At 35.3% G+C, this 21,546-nt stretch overlaps 1 protein-coding gene across 3 annotated transcripts in view; it reads right to left on the minus strand.

Moving 5' to 3' along the window:
- The window catches only part of LOC149806226 (WD repeat and FYVE domain-containing protein 3-like), a 413,256-nt gene that overhangs the window by 85,879 nt on the left and 305,831 nt on the right, over window positions 1-21,546 (minus strand). For all 3 annotated transcript variants that reach the window (XM_089951178.1, XM_089951177.1, XM_089951179.1), the window contains 3 exons: window positions 17,786-17,842; window positions 14,377-14,523; window positions 1,872-1,955 (listed from right to left, as the gene is read on the minus strand). In XM_089951178.1, coding sequence (XP_089807304.1) covers window positions 1,872-1,955; window positions 14,377-14,523; window positions 17,786-17,842 — 288 coding nt within the window. The remainder of the gene's footprint in view (window positions 1-1,871; window positions 1,956-14,376; window positions 14,524-17,785; window positions 17,843-21,546) is intronic.

Genomic DNA, 21,546 nt, shown 5'->3' on the forward strand with positions numbered 1-21,546 from the left:
ATCAAACTGCAACTCAGATTTTATGGTATTACAATTTTATTCAAAGTATTATTTCTTAAACTTCTTTATTGTATTTTGGAGAGATTATTTAAGTTCAGTGCAGTGGGACTGATGATTTGAATCCAAGGAATGAACTTCATTCAGTCCAAGTTAAAGCCTTCAGTGTACATGCGGTGATGCCATTATGTAAATATGCTCACTACATACGAACAATAAACCAAACACTATTCACTATTGTTGTTCGTTGTTGTCATAACAGGAACACATTTTAATGAGTCAGGTATTTACACTTTTAAAGCAAACCAAATCATAATTACTTGATACAAAATTTCTAATCCTATCATGCATAATCAAACAATAATTAACTAAAGTTTAAAGGGAGAGGTTACATTTATAAATGCGTCAAGAAGTTCGCTAATGCTCAATTCCTGCCATCATCCAATAAAATCATACATCTCTAAATTAAGTAGAAATAGTAAGAAAACAGGAAAATTGAATAAATTATACTGACTTTTCAAGCAAATTATATTAACTAGCAGAAGGGAAGGCAGACCCTATGGCCTTGTTTTGGTATTTATTTTGCAAAATCAATGCTTCTACGGTAATTTGTCTGCTACTGTGCTGCATTAGTGGGTATATAAATTTCTATAGACTGTTTAATGCCCTTGATACAGTTATTCCGTCAATCCGCCCTCCCTGCTGCTATGGGAACCCAAATCATCCAAGTGAAGTGAAATCAAATGCTTCATCTGGGGAGGGGTGAACCCTATAACATCATGTAAGGTAGTGAAATTGAATGCTTGTACAGCGAGCATAATGCTGCAGTCCCTGCAGCACTAACATAGTGCCTGCAGCCCTAGTGCTGTGTACAGGTATAGATAAAAAGTTTCCCACCAACCGACTGCATTGAGTGAGTTCACTGACTGACCGTGAGAACCACTTAGTTTTAAGTTAGTATGTTGTTGTTGTTATTATTAATTGTGTGACAAGCTGGGGAGCAACAATTCCTCCAGCCTTAAAGTGATTTTTTAGCTTGGGCTTGTTGTAGCAACGACGAGGGAGTGAGTGTGTGTACGGGGGAGTAAAAAAAGGTGACAGGGTATGGTTTGTAATTAAATCAGTAGATATCAATAATAATAATAATTAGCGAGTCTGCACTGATTATGGAATCCTGTACAACTAAACTAGCTCAACAGCGATTAGATATGTGATTAATATATAATATAAACAGCAATTACAGACATGACAAGAAGCAAGGAAGAGATCTGCAGAAAGTGCAGCAGAATCATTTAAACCAGTTACAGAGGCAACTAACGGTCTCCTTCCACCATTAGAACAAACAGCTAAAGGAATTGGGAAAACCTCAGAGCAAACTAAAGCTACTAAAAAGATTCTAAAAGAACTTCCAGCTGGAATAGCTGCTGCTCAACCACAATTACAAAAAGAACTTCAGCATGTGATTTATGGTACTGACCAAGCTTGTGATGAGATCAATGATATAAAGGATTACATGCCTGAAAAAGAAGATCTGCCATTAAGAGCTTGGGATGAGTTGTAAAAACTCTTGAAGATTGGCATAATATATCTATCAAATCTCAAAGAATTTTAATCGAGTCGGAAGCGACGATGTGGAATTATAAGTTCATGCTCCACAGTACAGTAAGCATAAAATTTGTGTTCTACATTACAAGTCAGTATAGCATGACAACATCGTAACCATATGCTCCACAGTACAGTAAGCATAAAATTGGGGTTCTACATTACAAGTCGATATAGAATGCACACTTTTCTATCAAGACAACAATGAAGCCAAAGGCAAGCATGAACTGTAATCTTTCTTCTCTTAGATGAAAAGTTACTAGATGACATACCCAGCCTCTATCCTAGTATTCTGCCTCTGACCAGATACAGACTGCTGGGCATTGTTTGTGATTGCTGTTGCCAGTGAGAGAAACCTGTCAATGGAAAGTGAAGATAAACTGAAAGATGATTTAAAATACTTTTCTACAATGTTAATACAAAAACACAGAGAAAAAAAATTATTGCAAACTATTTATCCTGACAATGCCATATCAATGCCACCATTATAAAGTTTGACATGTACTACATTTCATTGATACCTATGGCCAATATTAATAATAAAAAATAGACTGCTTGGACCTTAGAAAATTATACATAACAAAATAAAAAAGCAGTGATGGGTTCACTGGGTTGAAACAGGAATTTCATTCCTTCAAGCAATTACTACCTGTCTATATACAATATCTGTCAAAGTATAACAGTAATAATGAACCCTTATCAGTTCCCTAAAATGTGACTATGTTGTTAAACAAGTGGTCCAAGTGAACCACAATATCGTTCATCTGGCTTATGTAAGTAAACAGTTGACCATTTCACTAAGCAATTTTTTGTTGTTGTAAGAACATGATATACCAAACTGTATACTGATTTTACTTGTTTCACTATAGTCTGATAAAAGTTTTTTTTGGTAAGAACATGATATACCAAACTGTATACTGATTTTACTTGTTTCACTATAGTCTGATAAAAGTTTTTTTTTTTTAAGACATAAATACATAATTATTATGCATATAGTCTGGCTCATAATTAAGTCAACTGAGAAAAATTGAAATTAGTAATTAGTTTTACTTACAAAAGTTTAAATTGTGTTTTCCCATGAATTCCAATTATACATGGTTTTCACATGAATTCAAATTATAATTTACAGGTTTATCTTCCTTTTTAAGACTATTATTTTCTTTATTCTTAGTGATTAAATTTGAAAGTGGTTCAGAAGAAAATCATATTGAGGTATTTCTTATAGTAAAAATTTAAAACAGAAAAATATAAATTTCAGATAATTTGTCAATAATGGCACTGAGTTTTGAAATGCCATAAAATAATACACAACACCCATGATAATAAATAAATGACAAATGTTCTGAGCCTTCTAACTATATAAAAAAGAAACAACTCTCAAACTCTGCTTCAACAAACAAATTAAACTTGCTTGAAAATATTAAAGAAGTTCAAAAATAGTAAAATTTTGAGAAATAATTTTTTAAAAATAATTTACAAACTTAGACATGGTTTTTACAAGAAGTATGTTCTTATTGTAGCAAATACCATTAAAAAATAACACATTAACTTGCAAACAAATATCTAACATTGTGTAAAGAAATTACATCACTGCATACAGTTTATGCCTGTCTGGTACATTATCTCTAACATCAATACTTCCTAAATTACCATCTCTTGATTATTTCCATGCATCAGAGGCACAAACAACATTTCCAGCACTTTAGTCAGTGTTTATGGGCAATGAAAGTAAAGTGTCTTGTGTAAGGACACAACATGGCAGCCAGCCAAGATTGGGCAGGGAAATGAACCTGAGACTTCGACATACGAGTCCAGCAAGCTATCCACTGAGCTATGATGCCACTGTATCTTTATAACTGTCTCAAGATTCTTTAGTTTCACAAACTCATTTTATAGCTAATTATTTTAATTATTAGAGTGTTACCTGTTATGTTACAGTTAATACTTATGTTCCGTCATAAAGTATTCAAAAAAATCCCTAAAGTGTTTTATTTTGCTAATTTTAAAAACAACTGTTCTACTGAAATGAATGAATCTGGAGTTATTAGCTTTTTTCATACATCTGGTTTTAACTTTTGTTTGCAATGGGAAGAACTCCATGTAAACCTAAACCTGTGATTATCAATTATCAATATCATGTGTTACTTCCTTTGCTTTCTTTTATAGAGAAGAAAGGTATTTTAAAACAGAAAGCAAATTGACTGCATAGCAACCTGAGAACTATTTCTAACTTTGCTGAATTTATTAACATGTACAGAATTTTGTCACAATAAAATTCAATGGATATACTGATGATATAAGTTAGCTTATTATGTTTGATAGATATCTACCAGAAAGAGTATGGACAAGCTCAACCAATCATATGCAAGATCACATCATTATGTTGACAAGTTCAACCAATCATATGCAAGATCACATCACTATGTTGACAAGCTCAACCAATTATATGCAAGATCACATCATTATGTTGACAAGATCACTCAATCATATGCAAGATCAACTCATAATTGTAATTGTTTGTGCTCATAGCTGAACCCATTTAAGATCTTGATGATTTAACTCTATTTTCCAGCCCAATCAGAAACACAGTTACTAAGGTGGTAACATATACAATCAGAAACACAGTTACTAAGGTGGTAACATATACAGTCAATGAGAAACACAGTTACTAAGGTGGTAACATATACAGTCAATGAGAAACACAGCTACTAAGGTGGTAACACATACAGTCAATGAGAAACACAGTTACTAAGGTGGTAACATATACAGTCAATGAGAAACACAGTTACTAATGTGGTAACACATACAGTCAATGAGAAACACAGTTACTAAGGTGGTAACATATACAGTCAATGAGAAATGAAGTTACTAAGGTAATAACACGTACAGTCAATGCGAAACGCAATTACTAAGGTGGTAACACATACAGTCAATGAGAAACACAGTTACTAAGGTGGTAACATATACAGTCAATGAGAAATGCAGTTACTAAGGTAATAACACATACAGTCAATGCGAAACGCAGTTACTAAAGTGGTAACACATACAGTCAATGAGAAACACAGTTACTAAGGTGGTAACACATACTGTCAATGAGCAACACAGCTACTAAGGTGGTAACACATACAGTCAATGAGAAACACAGTTACAAAGGTGGTAACACATACAGTCAATGAGCAACACAGCTACTAAGGTGGTAACACATACAGTCAATGAGAAACACAGTTACTAAGGTGGTAGCACATACAGTCAATGAGCAACACAGCTACTAAGGTGGTAACACATACAGTCAATGAGAAACACAGTTACAAAGGTGGTAACACATAGTCAATGAGAAACACAGTTACTAAGGTGGTAACACATACAGTCAATGAGCAACACAGTTACAAAGGTGGTAACACATACAGTCAATGAGAAACACAGTTACTAAGGTGGTAACACATACAGTCAATGAGAAACACAGTTACAAAGGTGGTAACACATACAGTCAATGAGCAACACAGCTACTAAGGTGGTAACATATACAATCAATGAGAAACACAGTTGCTAAGGTGGTAACACATACAGTTAATGAGAAACACAGCTGCTAAGGTGGTAACACATACAGTTAATGAGAAACACAGTTACTAAGGTGATAACACATACAGTCAATGAGAAACACAGTTACTAAGGTGTTATCAGAATAATAGTTACTAAGGTGATAACACATAAAGTCAATGAGAAACACAGCTACTAAAGTGGTAACACATACAGTCAATCAGAAACATAGTTACTAAGGTGATAACACATACAGTCAATAAGAAACACAGTTACTAAGGTGGTAACACATACAGTCAATGAGAAACACAGTTACTAAGGTGGTAACACATACAGTCAATGAGAAACACAGTTACTAAGGTGATAACACATACAGTCAATGAGCAACACAGCTACTAAGGTGATAACACATACAGTCAATGAGAAACACAGTTACTAAGGTGATAACACATACAGTCAATCAGAAACGCAATTACTAAGGTGGTAACACATACAGTCAATGAGAAACACAGTTACTAAGGTAATAACACAAACAGTCAATCAGAAACACAGTTACTAAGGTGGTAACACATACAGTCAATGAGCAACACAGCTACTAAGGTGATAACACATACAGTCAATGAGAAACACAGTTACTAAGGCGATAACACATACAGTCAATCAGAAACGCAATTACTAAGGTGGTAACACATACAGTCAATGAGAAACACAGTTACTAAGGTGATAACACAAACAGTCAATCAGAAACACAGTTACTAAGGTGGTAACACATACAGTCAATGAGAAACACAGTTACTATGGTGGTAACATATACAGTCAATCAGAAACACAGCTATTAAAGTGGTAACACATACAGGTAATCAGATGCAAGACAATATAATTAATATGTGTGGATTTTGCTCATTATCAAACTTATTGGTATAATACTAAGCAAATGTGATGCAAGAATATTTCATTATTACAACTGACTCTCACTCATTAACAAACTTTTCTGAAATCTTGATGATATAATATATTTTAATATAGTGTGATAAAAACTGCTTGTTTTTGTTGTTATGGATTTAATGCCTTTTTTCAGCACATAACACAAAGTGGCCAGTATATCTGGTGGAGGAAGAAACGTGGAAAACCCTGGGAAAAACCAACGACCCATAAGAATCTAGTGGCAAGCTTTCTCACATACCCACATTTGCCTTGCATTGATGCAAACCCAAACATGGACAGAGGTGACATGTGAGTGATCTGCAAAGGCAAGCACCTTAGACAGATTGGTGATCCCAATCAAAACTGGGTTAGAAAATATGGCTTTCAGATCAGTAACAAGTTCATCCAATCAGATATAAGATTGCCTCATTAATATATCTCACTCATTATCAACCTTTGTTAATATCTTGATGATATAAGCATACATTTGATCAAAATCAGATAACATATAGACTCCAGAGTGATAACAAGCATGGCCAATCAGATGCTAAACCACCTCATTAATATCCTTCATGCTCATTATTGAACTTAGGGCTGTTCCAGTAAAACATATACCCCCCGGAGAGAAGGCACTTTCAAATTCAACCAACCCACAACAGAAGCAATTTAAAAAAATTATGATCCACCGTCAGATGTGTTTTAATCGAGAAACAGTGCCCCCTACAGAAGTATAATTTTTTCACATAATTTCTGGTTATGGGTTAGTGGGTGGTAGAAGCGATTTTAATATTGGGTTGGGGACAGAAGCGATTTAAATGACAGCTGGCTGGAGTTAATCTACTGAATTCTTATAGATCATATAATCTACGGCATATTTTTATTTGTATTCATTCATTATAATCAGTCTTTTGTCCTTTTGTTTGTTTGTCTGTCAGCCAAGTATGTCTCTGATACTGTGAAATCACAAATTTTCATGGTGGCTTATTATTTGTAGATGTCATTGATCAGTCCCTTAATACCTACTAATTTAACATCCATGAATACAGATTTTATAATAGATATTTCTATTCTAATACAGAAATCATGAATTTGTATCCTTACTAAACTCTGTGTTTACTAAAGTGATCACTATGTCTTGCTATTTTTCTTTGTTCTCAGGCATGCTGCTTTTGATTAGAATAATAGTTAAACCTTGTATTGCTTTAAATGTGTGGTCAGATTCATTGATTCCTTGTTATTATTTTTTTCAATAAATGTTTTGGTAAACTTATATGATTTGTCAGAAAAAAAAGCAATGATGCCTGTGGAAGTTATGTCGCATATTTTCTGCATACTTTTATACTATACCATTTCTTGTAAGAACATCTTTTTCAGTTACCAATGTCTTATTTTTACACCTTGTTGCAAGACTAATGTAAAGTTATTTAAAAAAATATAGCAAGTCAAACATTTTTATATCATAAGTTAGATTTTAAAAAATGGACGAAAGTCAAGGAATCATTTTTTCCAGAGCACTCATAAAATCAATGTCATTGCAGTTAACTGTATTGTCAATAGCATCATCATCATCACTGATGGCCTAGCAGTAACATTCTGCACTTTCAATCCAGTTGTCACAGGTTCTGTCTCCCACTTCTAGTCTTTCATATGAGGCCTATACCTATGGCCTGAGGGGCTTTCATGGCAGAGTGATATAAGATGCTTGTCTTGTGATACGGGTCTGAGGGGCTTCCATGGCAGTGGTACCAAGATGCTTGTCATGTGATTACTTGCCTCCAATGTGTAAATGAGAATGTTGCCAGTTACTTGTGGAAGGTCAGTAGTTCTACATAAGTGGTGTTTGGTGTCTCAAAAGGACTTGGATTTTCTTCAGCAGTAAAACTGGCTGCCATATATAGAATGATTCTCTTCATCTGAAAATGGTGTAAAGGCCATAATGATCTACTGAAACCCCGAGATCTCGTGTCTAAATGACTTCAGCTGATGGAGATAAATGTCAAATCAACAGAGGCTCCATGTGCCCAAGTGTACTAAGGTGCTTGCTTTTGCATCACTTGCACATCTCACAGAGTGAGTTTGTGTCACAGATCAACCAATTTTAGTTGGTGGTCTTTCGGGGTTCTTCCTCCACCTAATATATTGTTAAAAAATCACCAAAAAAAAAACAAATCAAACCACACTAAATCAACCAACTAATCAACTGTGGCCACGGCAGCAAATGTACTAGTCAATCATTTTTGCCACAGCTGTATGAGTTTATAACTTTTGACTCAAGTAATTATTGTAGACCTTAGAATATCGTCAATTATGCCTTTCTGACAGTTACCTAAAAGTCATCATCAGTTGGTGCAAATAGATTTTTCATGGTGAGCATATGAGATGGAAAAGACTTGAGCAATCCTGCATCACAACCTGCCGAAAAGTTTACATTTTAGCTCACTTAAATTTTCACTTAATAATGTTATTCAAGCTATATTCACCAATATCTGGAGATATGCATCTGTAATAAATATTTGTAACAAAGTATGAGAATGCATCAATGTTTTTCAATGATGCATCTGAACTGACCAACAACCACAATCAACAAACCAAGAAATAAAATTATTCACATCTCTCAGGCAGAAGTAGGGTATAATCATAATCTGCCAAAAGATTTTTAAATTTTTAAATTTGCCAAATATTTTTTCCAACCAAACTGATTCAGTGGACATATCACCAGAATGGACAGAAACAGACCAGAAGGTTAAAATCGATTTGATACAGCTTTTAAGTAGCTAAATTCATATTGGTTAGTTAACTGTACACCCATTATTGTCTTCCTTTTGATGAAATTTCTTACTGAAGCTAAGAAAATAATGTTGCACACATAAAAAAGGAGGCACACTTCAACTCATTATTGTTTTTATTATACTTCTCCATTCCAGCCTGTTCTTATGATCTTGTCCCCCCCACATACTGTTTGTCTTGTTTATGATATGTATCTAAATTTCTCACTTACTTTTCCTACTACTATACAAATGTTCTGTGAATATGCATATCAGTGTGAAACACAATGGGGAGACTAGATCCAAGATTGAAAACCTCTACATTTCTGGATGTATTCTGCTTGGATTCCATATTTCTGCACAAAACTCAAGAGTTCAGGACTCACTGTACTAATTCAGTTCCCACTGTAAACCTGTGCAAACACAATTCAGTAACTTAAAATTTTGAGTGCTCATGATCAAATTTGTATCAGTATAGACATGTATGACGACAGCTTTTGTGAAAAGAAAACCATAACAGCCGCACCATTTTCTGGATCTATGCAAATTTGAAGTGTGTGCTTTCAATACTGCACCAAAGAGTCAACTGCTGATTTCAATGAGTCGTCCAAACTCGGGTCTGTAAAGGGACGGAAATTATGTTAATAAAACAATGTCTCTCACTTTTTCAGTTACATGTAGGACAAGCTCTCAAAAGATTGTTTTTACTAAAATCTTACTTTCATTATCAACCAATCAGGGATGGTCAAACCCATATATACTCTATCTTAAATAATCTTCACTGATTTATAGTATGGTTCTTGTTCTTTCACATCTGTAGTAATGTGAGTCCTTTAACAACTCTCAATGGTTGTAAGCCTTTTTCGACCATGCTGAATGGACACACTGTAAGATAATGTTCAAGTAACAGAAATACCATGGGATAACAGAGACCAATAAAATCGAATAGTCAAGTTATCTCCCCTGCAGGGATGCTGCCAGGATTTCAGAATGTACTCTAAGTTTTGTGTGTGTGTGGTCTCCAATGAGGAAGTGGTGGCAGTGGGAATAGCCTAAATATCTGTCACTCTTTCTTACTGTTCCACTCTGTTACGGCTCTACTGAAATCAAAACTCTCAAAGAGATGTCATCTCTAGTTGTATAGCGATTATTACTGTGAAGTCATTGGGCATGGTCACATGGTTGTGGTGGGGTCTTGGTTGGGATGGCATAAAGACCATAGGCTTACTCCATATCTGACAGCTAATTATGATGTTGTCAAAAGAATTAAAAAATTTCTAACAATTCAGTTGGACTCGGATACTTGATTCATAGTCAATGAACAGGTTCTAAAATTGATGTGTTTATTTTGGAGCTATGTTCCTCCATCACATTCATCTTCTGGATAAACCAAAGGTGAAATTGGTATAGTTGCATCGTAAACTACTATCGTGGCTACTTCAAATGTTATTTAATGTGAGACTTTAATGCAAGAACTCGTAGCTTCAGTGGTTTTTGGGTTAAAAAAATTAATTTCTTCTCAAACAACTCAATTTGGTGCAGATTAGTTTTTTAATGATACAGTGAGAATTTTTGATGTGTAAAAATTGCACAAGAAATGAACAATATCAGATCAGAAAATTACTACCAATGGGAAAATACTGATAGGAATATACAGAAATAATGACATAATTATTTAAGTAGAATATGTGGTGACAATACGAGCGCTAGTTCTACAACTCTGTGCAAAACACATCTTGTACAACTATTCTGTTGTTTCTAACAACACTGTAATATGGCAATAATTTGTGTCCACTTTTTACTTTAGTCCTCTGCTAATTAATAGTTTTAGATTTTACAACACTAAGCACATTTTACCTTTTGACATTAACACATCATTATAAATGTTTAGATTGCAAGAAAATAGGAGTTACAATTTTATTAAAAGCACTGGTACCAGTAAGACTAAAGGAGATGGTAAAAAAAAAAGAATCAGGATGAACAGATTAGTAGTGTAGTAAAGAATCCATATATCAGAATGACATCAAGCATTTTGTCATCAATTTCATCATCAGTTAATGATACATGTACTGCTTAAAAATGCATTGTACTAGATAATAGACTTTTTTAGTTATCCATTTTGCAATACAAATACCAAATGATGGCTTGGAACTAAGTGCCAAAAGGTCTGCAGAAAATATCACCATGATCAAAATATACATAGGAAGAACCGAACACAAACAGGACAAATTGTATCCATCTTGCTTTGAGTTTACACAGATCACTCAGTCTCTTATGTTTAATGTAAGTTAAGTTTTGCACATAGAGAGCATGTACTTCATTTGGTCATACATCTGCATGATATAAAAGTTTGTCTCTTTATTCTTTTGTTGCCACAGTGGTTCTGCCAACCAGAGATCTACACACATTTAATTATGTTGTATGGGGATTCTCTGATGTTCCCTATGAGCATTAATCTGTTAATTGTTTCTGAATTTAATATGATCCTCCACCTCTGTGTACGAATATTATTCTGTGCTGTGAACTCCTTTCATTGCTTACTGTCTGAAACACATATGCATAACTAGCTTGAACAAGTTACTGTTCTTTATGGATGTGCAATTTTCAACATCTCACATGTTATGGCCCCATGGGTATTCTCTCTTGGATATCTCTGTTCCAAAAAGAACAGTTCTGAACCAGAGGTCTCGTTAGAACTTTAAAACTAAGAGTCCATGGCTCCCATTTTGGTAAAAATATCAGTCCTACCAGGAAAAGTTGCAGTCCCCTCTCTATGCAAATCATAAGAACTATTGGTTGCCATAGAGTTTAATTTCTACATTCTTTATAACACTGACATAGCTCTTGCTTGTTCATCAGAGTGAGTCCGAATTTTTTCGATCCAAGGAAGGTCTTATTGAAAGCACTAAGCTAGGCATCACAATCTTTCTAACACTTGGCTACTGTCCCTTCCAAACTATCAGTTCTAGCAACTTTAGCACTCTCCTAAATCACATTACAATCTTCGTCAGTTTGCCGTTGAACCCCAAAATACTCATTCAAGTCTAAGTCTCAACATGTCACGATTCCGAGGTGACGTGCACTGCTTATTCCGTTAGCACTCGGAAACGACCACAATAATGAAAGCTAAAGTTGTTTATTTGATGTACTGTTATAAATGACCACATGTACATTTCTGGATATTTCTGCCTCTGAATTCAAGCACTGTAAATATCAGTAGATTTTCCCACCCAGTTACCAGTCAAAGCCTTTGATCTTGCTGCTTAGCTATTGCAGCATGTTCTTTTGATGTACTCTTATAATGGTGACGATGGGGGGGGGGTTTCAACCACTAAATTCTGTCATTGTACATATCAGCACAGCTAACTGATCAACACATTTTCCCACTATGCAGGTGACTGAAGCAGGACTGGCAAGTCTTTGAATTTTACCGCCCACCTATAAAAAAAAAATTGGTGTCTAAATGCACATGATTATAAGCGTTTCCGAGACCTCTGTCAGTTTTCACTAACATGAACTCTGCCAAAGATTCACTTCTTTGAATCAGTGTTTTGCTGCCTCTTATGCCAGATTTTTCTCTTCCATAATGCAGTATTAGGGTTTTAAGTCCAACATTCCCATAATCTGCTTGTTTAGACATAGGTATCTTGAATAAATATAACCGGCATATTGTCCATCCAACACATACATCGGACTCGCACTCAACATCAATTTTGGGCTCAAAATCACACACTAGTATTTCCAGTGTCATTTTCCCAATGTCCAACAGACCGAGATACATGAAATTATTGTCATCATTGCTATCACCAGCCAGTATTTGCCGAATGAAAACGTCGTCTGAAGACAAACCTTGTTGTGATTCAACCATTTTGGTTTCCTGTGTGGCCCTTATTGGAAACACGCATTTGTAAAACTTCCACGATGAAAGTAAGGCTAAAACTCCATAAAATGCTTGTTCCAGGGCCAATGAACCAATCAAATTTAGTTTAACAGCCATTCACGTTGAACCAAAGTATCCAGATATCTGGATGTTGCATCAAGCGCTGTGAGATAGCTGCGGCAGCGCGAATTACGTCGTGAAATGCACTTTTAAAGTTAAAAGTTTAATAAAAATTGCATACTGAGCAAAGCACATTTTTTATATCCACGACGCTGATGTAATTTGCTAAACGCGTATCACTCGCGTGTACTGGCATCATTTTCTGACCTAATGTTTTATTCACATTAGACCGCTAGGAGGGGGTTAGATGCGATTTTAAATATATATTCGTTTTTTTCTTCTCCTTCCTGACAACCCCACCAGCGATTTCTCATTTTGTTAATACAACCCACAAAAGAAGTGATTTTCCTAACCAGCCTTCAACTGTCAGAATCAAAATAGTTCGAAACACAACCTCCTACAGAAGTTGTTTTGAAGTGCCATCTCCGGGGGGGATATATGTTTTACTGGAACATCCCTTATCCAAAATCTTGATGACTAAGCACATATTCCAAGTCTGATTCAAATTAGATCAGAAATATGCATTCCAAAGTGCTAACATGGTCAGTCAAAATCAGATCAAAGACTCCAAAGTGCTAACATGGTCAGTCAAAATCAGATCAAAGACTCCAAAGTGTTAACATGGTCAGTCAAAATCAGATCAAAGACTCCAAAGTGCTAACATGGTCGTCAAAATCAGATCAAAGACTCCAAAGTGCTAACATGGTCAGTTAAAATCAGATCATAGACTCCAGAGTGGAAACAAGCACTTGCTGATCCATGGAAGAAACCATATCATAATCTCACTTGTCCTTACAACCAGGTGACCCATGGAAGACATAACAAATAATGGACCATATCATAATCTCACTTGTCCTTACAACCAGGTGACCCATGGAAGACATAACAAATAATGGAGCATACCATAATCTTACTTGTCTTTACAACCAGGTGATCCATGGAAGACATAATAAATAATGGACCATACCACAATCTCACTTGTCCTTACAACCAGGTGACCCATGGAAGACAACAAATAATGGACCATACCATAATCTCACTTGTCTTTACAACCAGGTGAAATGCAAGAATGACAGGTGCAGCTAGTTGAGGGAGGGCTGGACTAGTGTGGGAGACTAGTCATATTATATGGTATGAGTTTACAAACTGAACATAAAATCAAACTAACCTTTATCACAAAAAATACAAAACTGAACATAAAACTTCCAAGGGCTTAGCAAGTATTACTAAAGGATTTCACTTTTGTTTGAACAAGGATCTCCTTAAATTAACAAAATAGCTGGATTAACAAAATAGCTGGGCCTTATATAGTACAGACTTACTGCTGGTTACAACCCATTATTTTATCTCAGTGAAGGTCATAAACTAAGAGTAACAATGCATGTAGTTTCTCTGTACATTATACTGTATCAACATGTTATCATGGTTAAGTTAAAGAATTACCAGCTTCAATTAACCTACGAGTCTATGTTACCCTTGGTTACAACATTCAGATTGCTTAGGTTCCTTGCAATTCTCTGCTGCAACTAATCTAAGCAGTGTTTTGCTTACTTGGCATAGACTTTGTTACGAATCTTTCTTGGGAAGGACAGCAGGTAGTTTCTGCCATCAGCTGAGAAGACCTCAATGGCTATTGGCTGTAGTAAGTACCGTCTCTTGTGAACTTCCCTGATGTCATCATAGGCAAACTTACTGTACCTGTACACAATATGATGATGTAACATTATTATTTGCCAACTAATTATACCTGTATACAATGTGGTGATGTAACATTATTATTTGCCAACTAATTATACCTGTACACAATGTGGTGATATAACATTATTATTTGCCAACTAATTATACCTATATACAATGTGGTGATGTAATATTATTATTTGCCAACTAATTATGCCTGTACACAATATGATGATGTAACATTATTTGCCAACTTACTGTACCTGTACACAATATGATGATGTAACATTATTATCTGCCAACTAATTATACCTGCATACAATGTGGTGATGTAACATTATTATTTGCTAACTAATTATACCTGCATACAATGTGGTGATGTAACATTATTATTTGCCAACTAATTATACCTGTATACAATGTGTTGATGTAACATTATTATTTGCCAACTAATTATACCTGTATACAATGTGGTGATGTAACATTATTATTTATCAACTAATTATACCTGTATACAATGTGTTGATGTAACATTATTATTTGCCAACTAATTATACCTGTACACAATGTGGTGATGTAACATTATTATTTGCCAACTTACTGTACCTGTAATCAATATGGACATAACATATGCCACCTTTAATGATACCTTGATACAACAATGTATCTGTAACAATATGGCTACACATTATCTTCACTGTGATATAACTATTTTATGAGTGGTACCAACTTATGTGGGTTTGTAGGGGAGACCCATCAAACAATAAAATTTCTAGAGTGTTCACAAGTTCAGCCAAACAGATGCATGGTTACCTCATTAATATCAATGGATGTCACTTATAACTGAACCCATCCAAGGTTTTGATGACATAATACAGAATTTAACATAAATTTCCTTGTAGCCAGAAGGTCTAGTTAATTTATAAATTGATTAGTCTTGCTGAGTCTTAACTAGTCCATTTAATAAAACAATGTCAGACACATATCTAGATTAACAATGCTTTCATATTTTAAATATCACAGCCATTGATAATTTAAATCTTGCTTTAGAAAACTGCCAAGGTTCACATGTTTACAATAGAAGCAATGATCAAATTGAACAGAAATTGTAAAATAAAATGATAACAAAAAAAACCAACAATCTTTTAAAGCCTCATCATCCATTACCAAGAGGAAAAGGCAATGACCCCTCATTCATACAGGTCATTATGTGCCATAACTCCAATGACAGATGATACAGTGGCCTAGTGTTTAGAGCATCTGCCTCAGATGCGGGAGGTCATGGGTTCAAACCAAAGACTCATAAAAAAATGGTACTAACAGCTGCCTCACTTGGCGCTCAGCATTAAGAGGTAAGTGATTGGATTGATCGGCCTGGTGTCAGGATAATGTGACTGGGTGGGACATCATGCTACATGTATGCGGCATGATGCCCCTGTGCTAGACGTCACTATAAACTGTCACACTGCAGACATCACAGCAATATGACTGAAAAATTGTTAAAGCTACATTGAAAATCTAAATCACACACACACACAGATGATACAAGGCAATACCCTTCATTCATACAGGTCATTATGTGTCATAAATCCAATGACAGATGATACAAGGCAATACCCATCATTCATACGGGCTATTATGTGTCATAAATCCAATGACAGATGATACAAGGCAATACCCATCATTCATACGGGCTATTATGTGTCATAAATCCAATGACAGATGATACAAAGCAATACCCATCATTCATACGGGCTATTATGTGTCATAAATCCAATGACAGATGATACAAAGCAATACAAATCATGCTACAGTTAAAGCAGGGGGAGAAGATCTCTCACAATAGCAATATAAGCACTGTGTAGTTTTCACAATAGACCCTTTGCACAAAATATGTGTTTCTATGGTGCCAAGCCTTAAAAGATGAAATAGATACACCGTAATAGGAATTAGTCATTCTAGAGTAATGTATGGTATTACTTGTATAATATAGGGCAAAGCTAATTTTTTCACCTCAGGCTGAGTCAAAACTAAAGGGCAGAACTAATTTTTTCACCTCAGGCTGAGTCAAAATTCCTGGTACATGATATATTGATAGTGAATGTTATACACACCAAAATACAGTAAACACATCAATAACACTATTTTATTTCTTTTATCCAAGTCTGAATTGCTGTTACATTTGATTGCCAGTAATTTTCAACAGACTTATTTGAATAGATAACAGATTCTCAAACGTACAATGTTCCTTACTTGGGATATGTGCACTGTCTGCCCCTCCCCCTGCCACTTTTAGGACCAAAAAATACACTTTCTGAGTCTCAACCCCACACAACCATCCCTGCCCCAAGCACTGGAGGAAGGCTGGCAAGCATGGTGATGTATGATGATCAGGGTTGTGATACCAGAGCTATAAGAAGGCATTGTATCAGGGTTGTGACACCAAAAGCTTTATGAAGGCACTGTATCAGGATTGTGATATCAAGAGTTATATGAAAGAACTTTATCAAGGTTGTGACACCATGAGCTATATGAAAGCACTGTATCAAGGTTGTGATATCAAGAGCTATATGAAAGTACTGTATCAGGGTTGTGATATCAAGAGCTATATGAAAGCACTGTATCAAGGTTGTGACACCATGAGCTATATGCAGGCAGTGTATCAGGGTTGTGATATCAAGAGCTATATGAAAGTACTGTATCAGGTTTGTGATATGAAGAGCTATATGAAAGCACAATATCAAGGTTGTGATACCATGAACTAAATTCAGGCAGTGTATCAGGGTTGTGATATCAAGACTTATATGAAAGCACTGTATCAAGGTTGTGACACCACGAGCTATAGGAAGGCACAGTATCAGTGCTGATGTCATAACTAAATAATGGCCTTACAATTTTTATTTTGAATAAATCTTGTTGAAAAATGAAAAAAGAAAATGAACCAAAAGAATGGGAAAGAAGAAATAGCTTTCAAAATCATTAGTCAATTTAATAATTGTCAATGTAAAATACAGTATAATGATTAACAAAAGAAATTTGATATTTTCATCAATAAAAACTTTTATACTTGCAATGGCTCAAATGGAGTCAAAAGTTATTGTAAAATCGAAAGGCTGAAAATGTCACACTTAAGTTCAAAAGAGTAATCAACTGAACAAGTAGGATGAGGGTTCTTTTGCATGACATTTTGGAATCAAACACATCCATGAAGAACAATTACTGCATGAGCACAAAGTTGCCCACATCTTCACTGAAAACCATATAAATTTCTATGAAAGCTTACATCTTTTTCTGGGAAGTCGGACCTCTTGATGTTTTAGGAATGATTGGATCATGAAGTCTGCAAGAGAAGATATAAAAATTAATCCTCATTTTAGAAAATAAGAAAGCTGAAATAATCACATAAGGGTCTTTCAATTTAAATGTGTGTGAGTGTGTCTGTGCGGATGCATGCATGTGTGTCTGTGTGGATGCATGCATGTGTGCCTGTGTGGATGCATGCATGTGTGTGTGTTTATGTGTGAACCATTATATTTTAATGGGCACCACCAACAGAAAACAAAAATAGTATAGGAAAGAAGTGGAAGAAAATGTCCAGACCCCACGCTTATAGACAAAAGCACATTCACCATCCCCCTGACAGATTTACTGTTGTGAGCTTAACATCATTTTCAGCACATAATAGGACATACATGGTGGCCAATTTAACTGCTGGAGAAAGAACTTGAGAAAACCCTGAGCGAACCACCGACACAAGTAGTGAGTCGGGATGATATAGCGACAAGGGGGGTTCTGTATTAAATTCGGGTGTTTGCACTATAGCGACAAGGGGAATTTTAACATGGGTGGGACTATGGAGCGACAAGGGGGAACTGAACATAGGGAATGTATAGCGACAAGGGAATGGGACTCTCTAATGACAAGGGGTATTGAACAGCGGTGACGTCACAGTACTGGACACTGGCAACAATGTTGCAAGTGGCTGACCTCAATCAGGTGGAACAGCGTGGCAAGGGACTGACCTGAATACACATTACTCTTGGGACAAATAGAGACATAGACATAGGGACATGGTTAGAGACAGAGACAGAGACCTAGACATATCACACAAACATAGATTTATGAGCATAAATCTATCACACACAAAAATCGACCAAAAAATTTTGTAGGAAAGAGAGAAGAGATATCGTTTCAAGGCAATGGAGTGGCAATGAAATGGGCCTTTGGGTTTCTTCTTCTTCTACTATCTGTCTTGTCTTTTTCTTTTTCACCTACATTTTATTTTCTCCACTACAATTTTGTTGTTCTTCTTCTTATCGTTTTCATCCTTCTCATTCTCCTCCTCCTCTTTTGTTTCTCTTTTCATTTTCTTCTTCTTTTTCAATTTTTTCATTCCGTCTTCTTGTTTGTTCTTTATCCTCTTCTTCCTCCTTCTCCTCCTTTTCCTGTTTTATTAGGTTTCTTAGCTGTACCTTGGCCTTCTTCAAATTACTGATCTCCATCTTTAGTCTGTGTGGGTTATTGGCACCATACTCCATTCTCACCAGCATCTCTTCTACCATCCCCAGATCATCTAATATTTCCTGCAATTTCAGCATCTTCTCCATAAGGTTTATTGTCATTGTTAAATTATTCAAGGCCGAATGGCACGAATGATGAACACTACACTTTATATACCTAAAACTTGGACATGAAAGAAATTTGAAATTACAGTGAATCCAGACAAGGACATCTTGGATTATAGTAATGTGGCTCATCAAAAGACTGTTGGCACATATCCACATCACACATTCAGTGTTGGATATTATTTCAATCACCAGTGGAATTTAAATAGAACTTTGTTTCGTTTGGACTGTTGATGTAACTTTTTGGACTATGTGGAATTTAATTCACAATACTCTTAAGTTCTTTCTAATATTTCACATTGTATTTAAGAGAGGTAAATTATTTGTTGAATTTTATAAAACTTGTTAGTTTTTGCTCTTATCTATTACTTAGTTTAAGACCACAGAGTCATAATGAAATGATTCACAACCATCTTTCTCCCCTGGAGATCTCCTTGCACATTGGGATTAAGCTCCAGTTCATCCTTAGAAGCATAATCATTATATATGTTTCCTGCTCATAACAGAACTAAGATAGGTATTCATGATACAAGCTTAATTTCAGGTCTGATCACAATCTGATAAGAAATAAGACTGAGGTATTCATGATCCAAGCTTAATGTCAGGTCTGATCAAAATCTGATAAGAAATATGACCTCTAAACTGTCAATCTGATGAAACTACACCACATTAAAATGCAATTTTGTCCATAATAGAACTCGTCCATGGTCTGCATACCCAAGCCTGATCAAAAATTAACTTTCCATATTCTGAAGTGACTGTTGATGGATGGATGACAGACATCACATGATGAATGATGGACACAAGGCAGGGCTTAGGGCAGACACCACATGATGAATGATGGACACAAGGAAGGGCTTAGGGCTCACCATCTCTTCCTAACTAGGGACAGATTGACTGAATAAGTACAAGTTTGCCATTTGCCTGGGCACACAAGCTGTTGCAAGTTCACAGGCTGCAAACCTAAAACAAGCCAGAGAATGTTAAGAGTTTTTAATCATTTTTCATCTGTAGTGTTACACTTGTCCCAAGTCACCAGTATTTTCATGACTGCAGTTTTACTGACACGTTATACAAAAGAGAAGTCACCAGCAGACATTTCTTAAGTTTGAACATTTTAACTTATCTTGACAGACCATCCTTTCTGCCAAAAATCCATCGTCTCTCATGACAGGCAGGGATCATGCTAACAGGCAAAGTGGGTGGCTAAGCTGCAGAAAAAAATGAAAACTTCGCCTTTTTCTCATAGGAAAGAAAACTTTGCCCTGTTATTTTTTATATGGACACTGAGTGACCATATGTTCTGAGATGGTCCCTCACCTTAGCCAGTTATTTCTGGTGTCATTTTGTCACTCAAAGTGAACTGTAGACATCAAGCCATCAGATAGCAGGTGTTGATTTCAATTGTTCTGACAAACAAACTCTTGCACATTCACAACGATGTGTTTTGATTGCTGACTGACCATAAACCTTTCCTGAGTAAGTTATAGTAGAAATGTATTATATATGTCTCTGATTATTGCAACCATCAATGGTCGATTTCCACAAGTTATCATTTGATGATAAAAAATAAAAAAACAGAATCACTGACCTGAAAATTTTAACTGCTGTGTGTGCATTATTTTCTTCAAAAAATCAGATTGGAACCATAAGTGAAACTGTCATGGCTGACATTGCTGTGTCTGGGAACTACCACTTTGTTAGAATGTCTGCTTTGTAAACATTTGGGCAAATATATTAAGGAAAATATTCAACTCATAAAGCAGAGTCTAAATATTATGTTATTCAAGAATAAAAATGCAATTATACAAGTTCCAATGAATGGGATAATGCTGTGTTTTGGAATTCAAAAAGTGCTGTAGGGTCAAAGTTGTTTTCACTCATTTTTGTGAAAATATGGTGGAAAAAAGCAGTGAATCAAATACTATTTAACCAATGCCTGATGTTATTACACATATATAAACAAATAATAAAACCATAAATTTGTAATCCTATCAACAGACTGCTGTAACTAAGCTAGAATGTGGGTGATTACATTAAGAAAGCCAATCTTTCTAAAAACAGATGGACTCCAATGTTTCCTGTTTCAATTCAGTTTGATAAAAGGGTTTAGTTCATTCATAGACTGACTTTAATGCTTTACTGTGTTACCTATGAATAGTTAAGGTAGTGTTTTATTGGCAACAAAGAAATTGAGATAAACAAAATAGTATTAAGATATGTGTGCATTTGCTCATTTACATGTTACTGGAGTTGTTTCAAACTTGTTTACAATTCTTTTTTCCAGCTGCCATTTTATAGTGAACTTTCATGAAGTATAAAAAAAAGAATTCTTGATTAACGGTAGTTGATTAAGTAGTTTTACTAACTTGCAATTACAATACTGTAATCTAGTTTCTCCTGTAAGTTACAATTCATT

The sequence above is a fragment of the Sinohyriopsis cumingii genome, chromosome 2 (assembly GCF_028554795.1).
Source record: "Sinohyriopsis cumingii isolate HCF-2022 chromosome 2, ASM2855479v2, whole genome shotgun sequence".
Taxonomy (NCBI): domain Eukaryota; kingdom Metazoa; phylum Mollusca; class Bivalvia; order Unionida; family Unionidae; genus Sinohyriopsis; species Sinohyriopsis cumingii.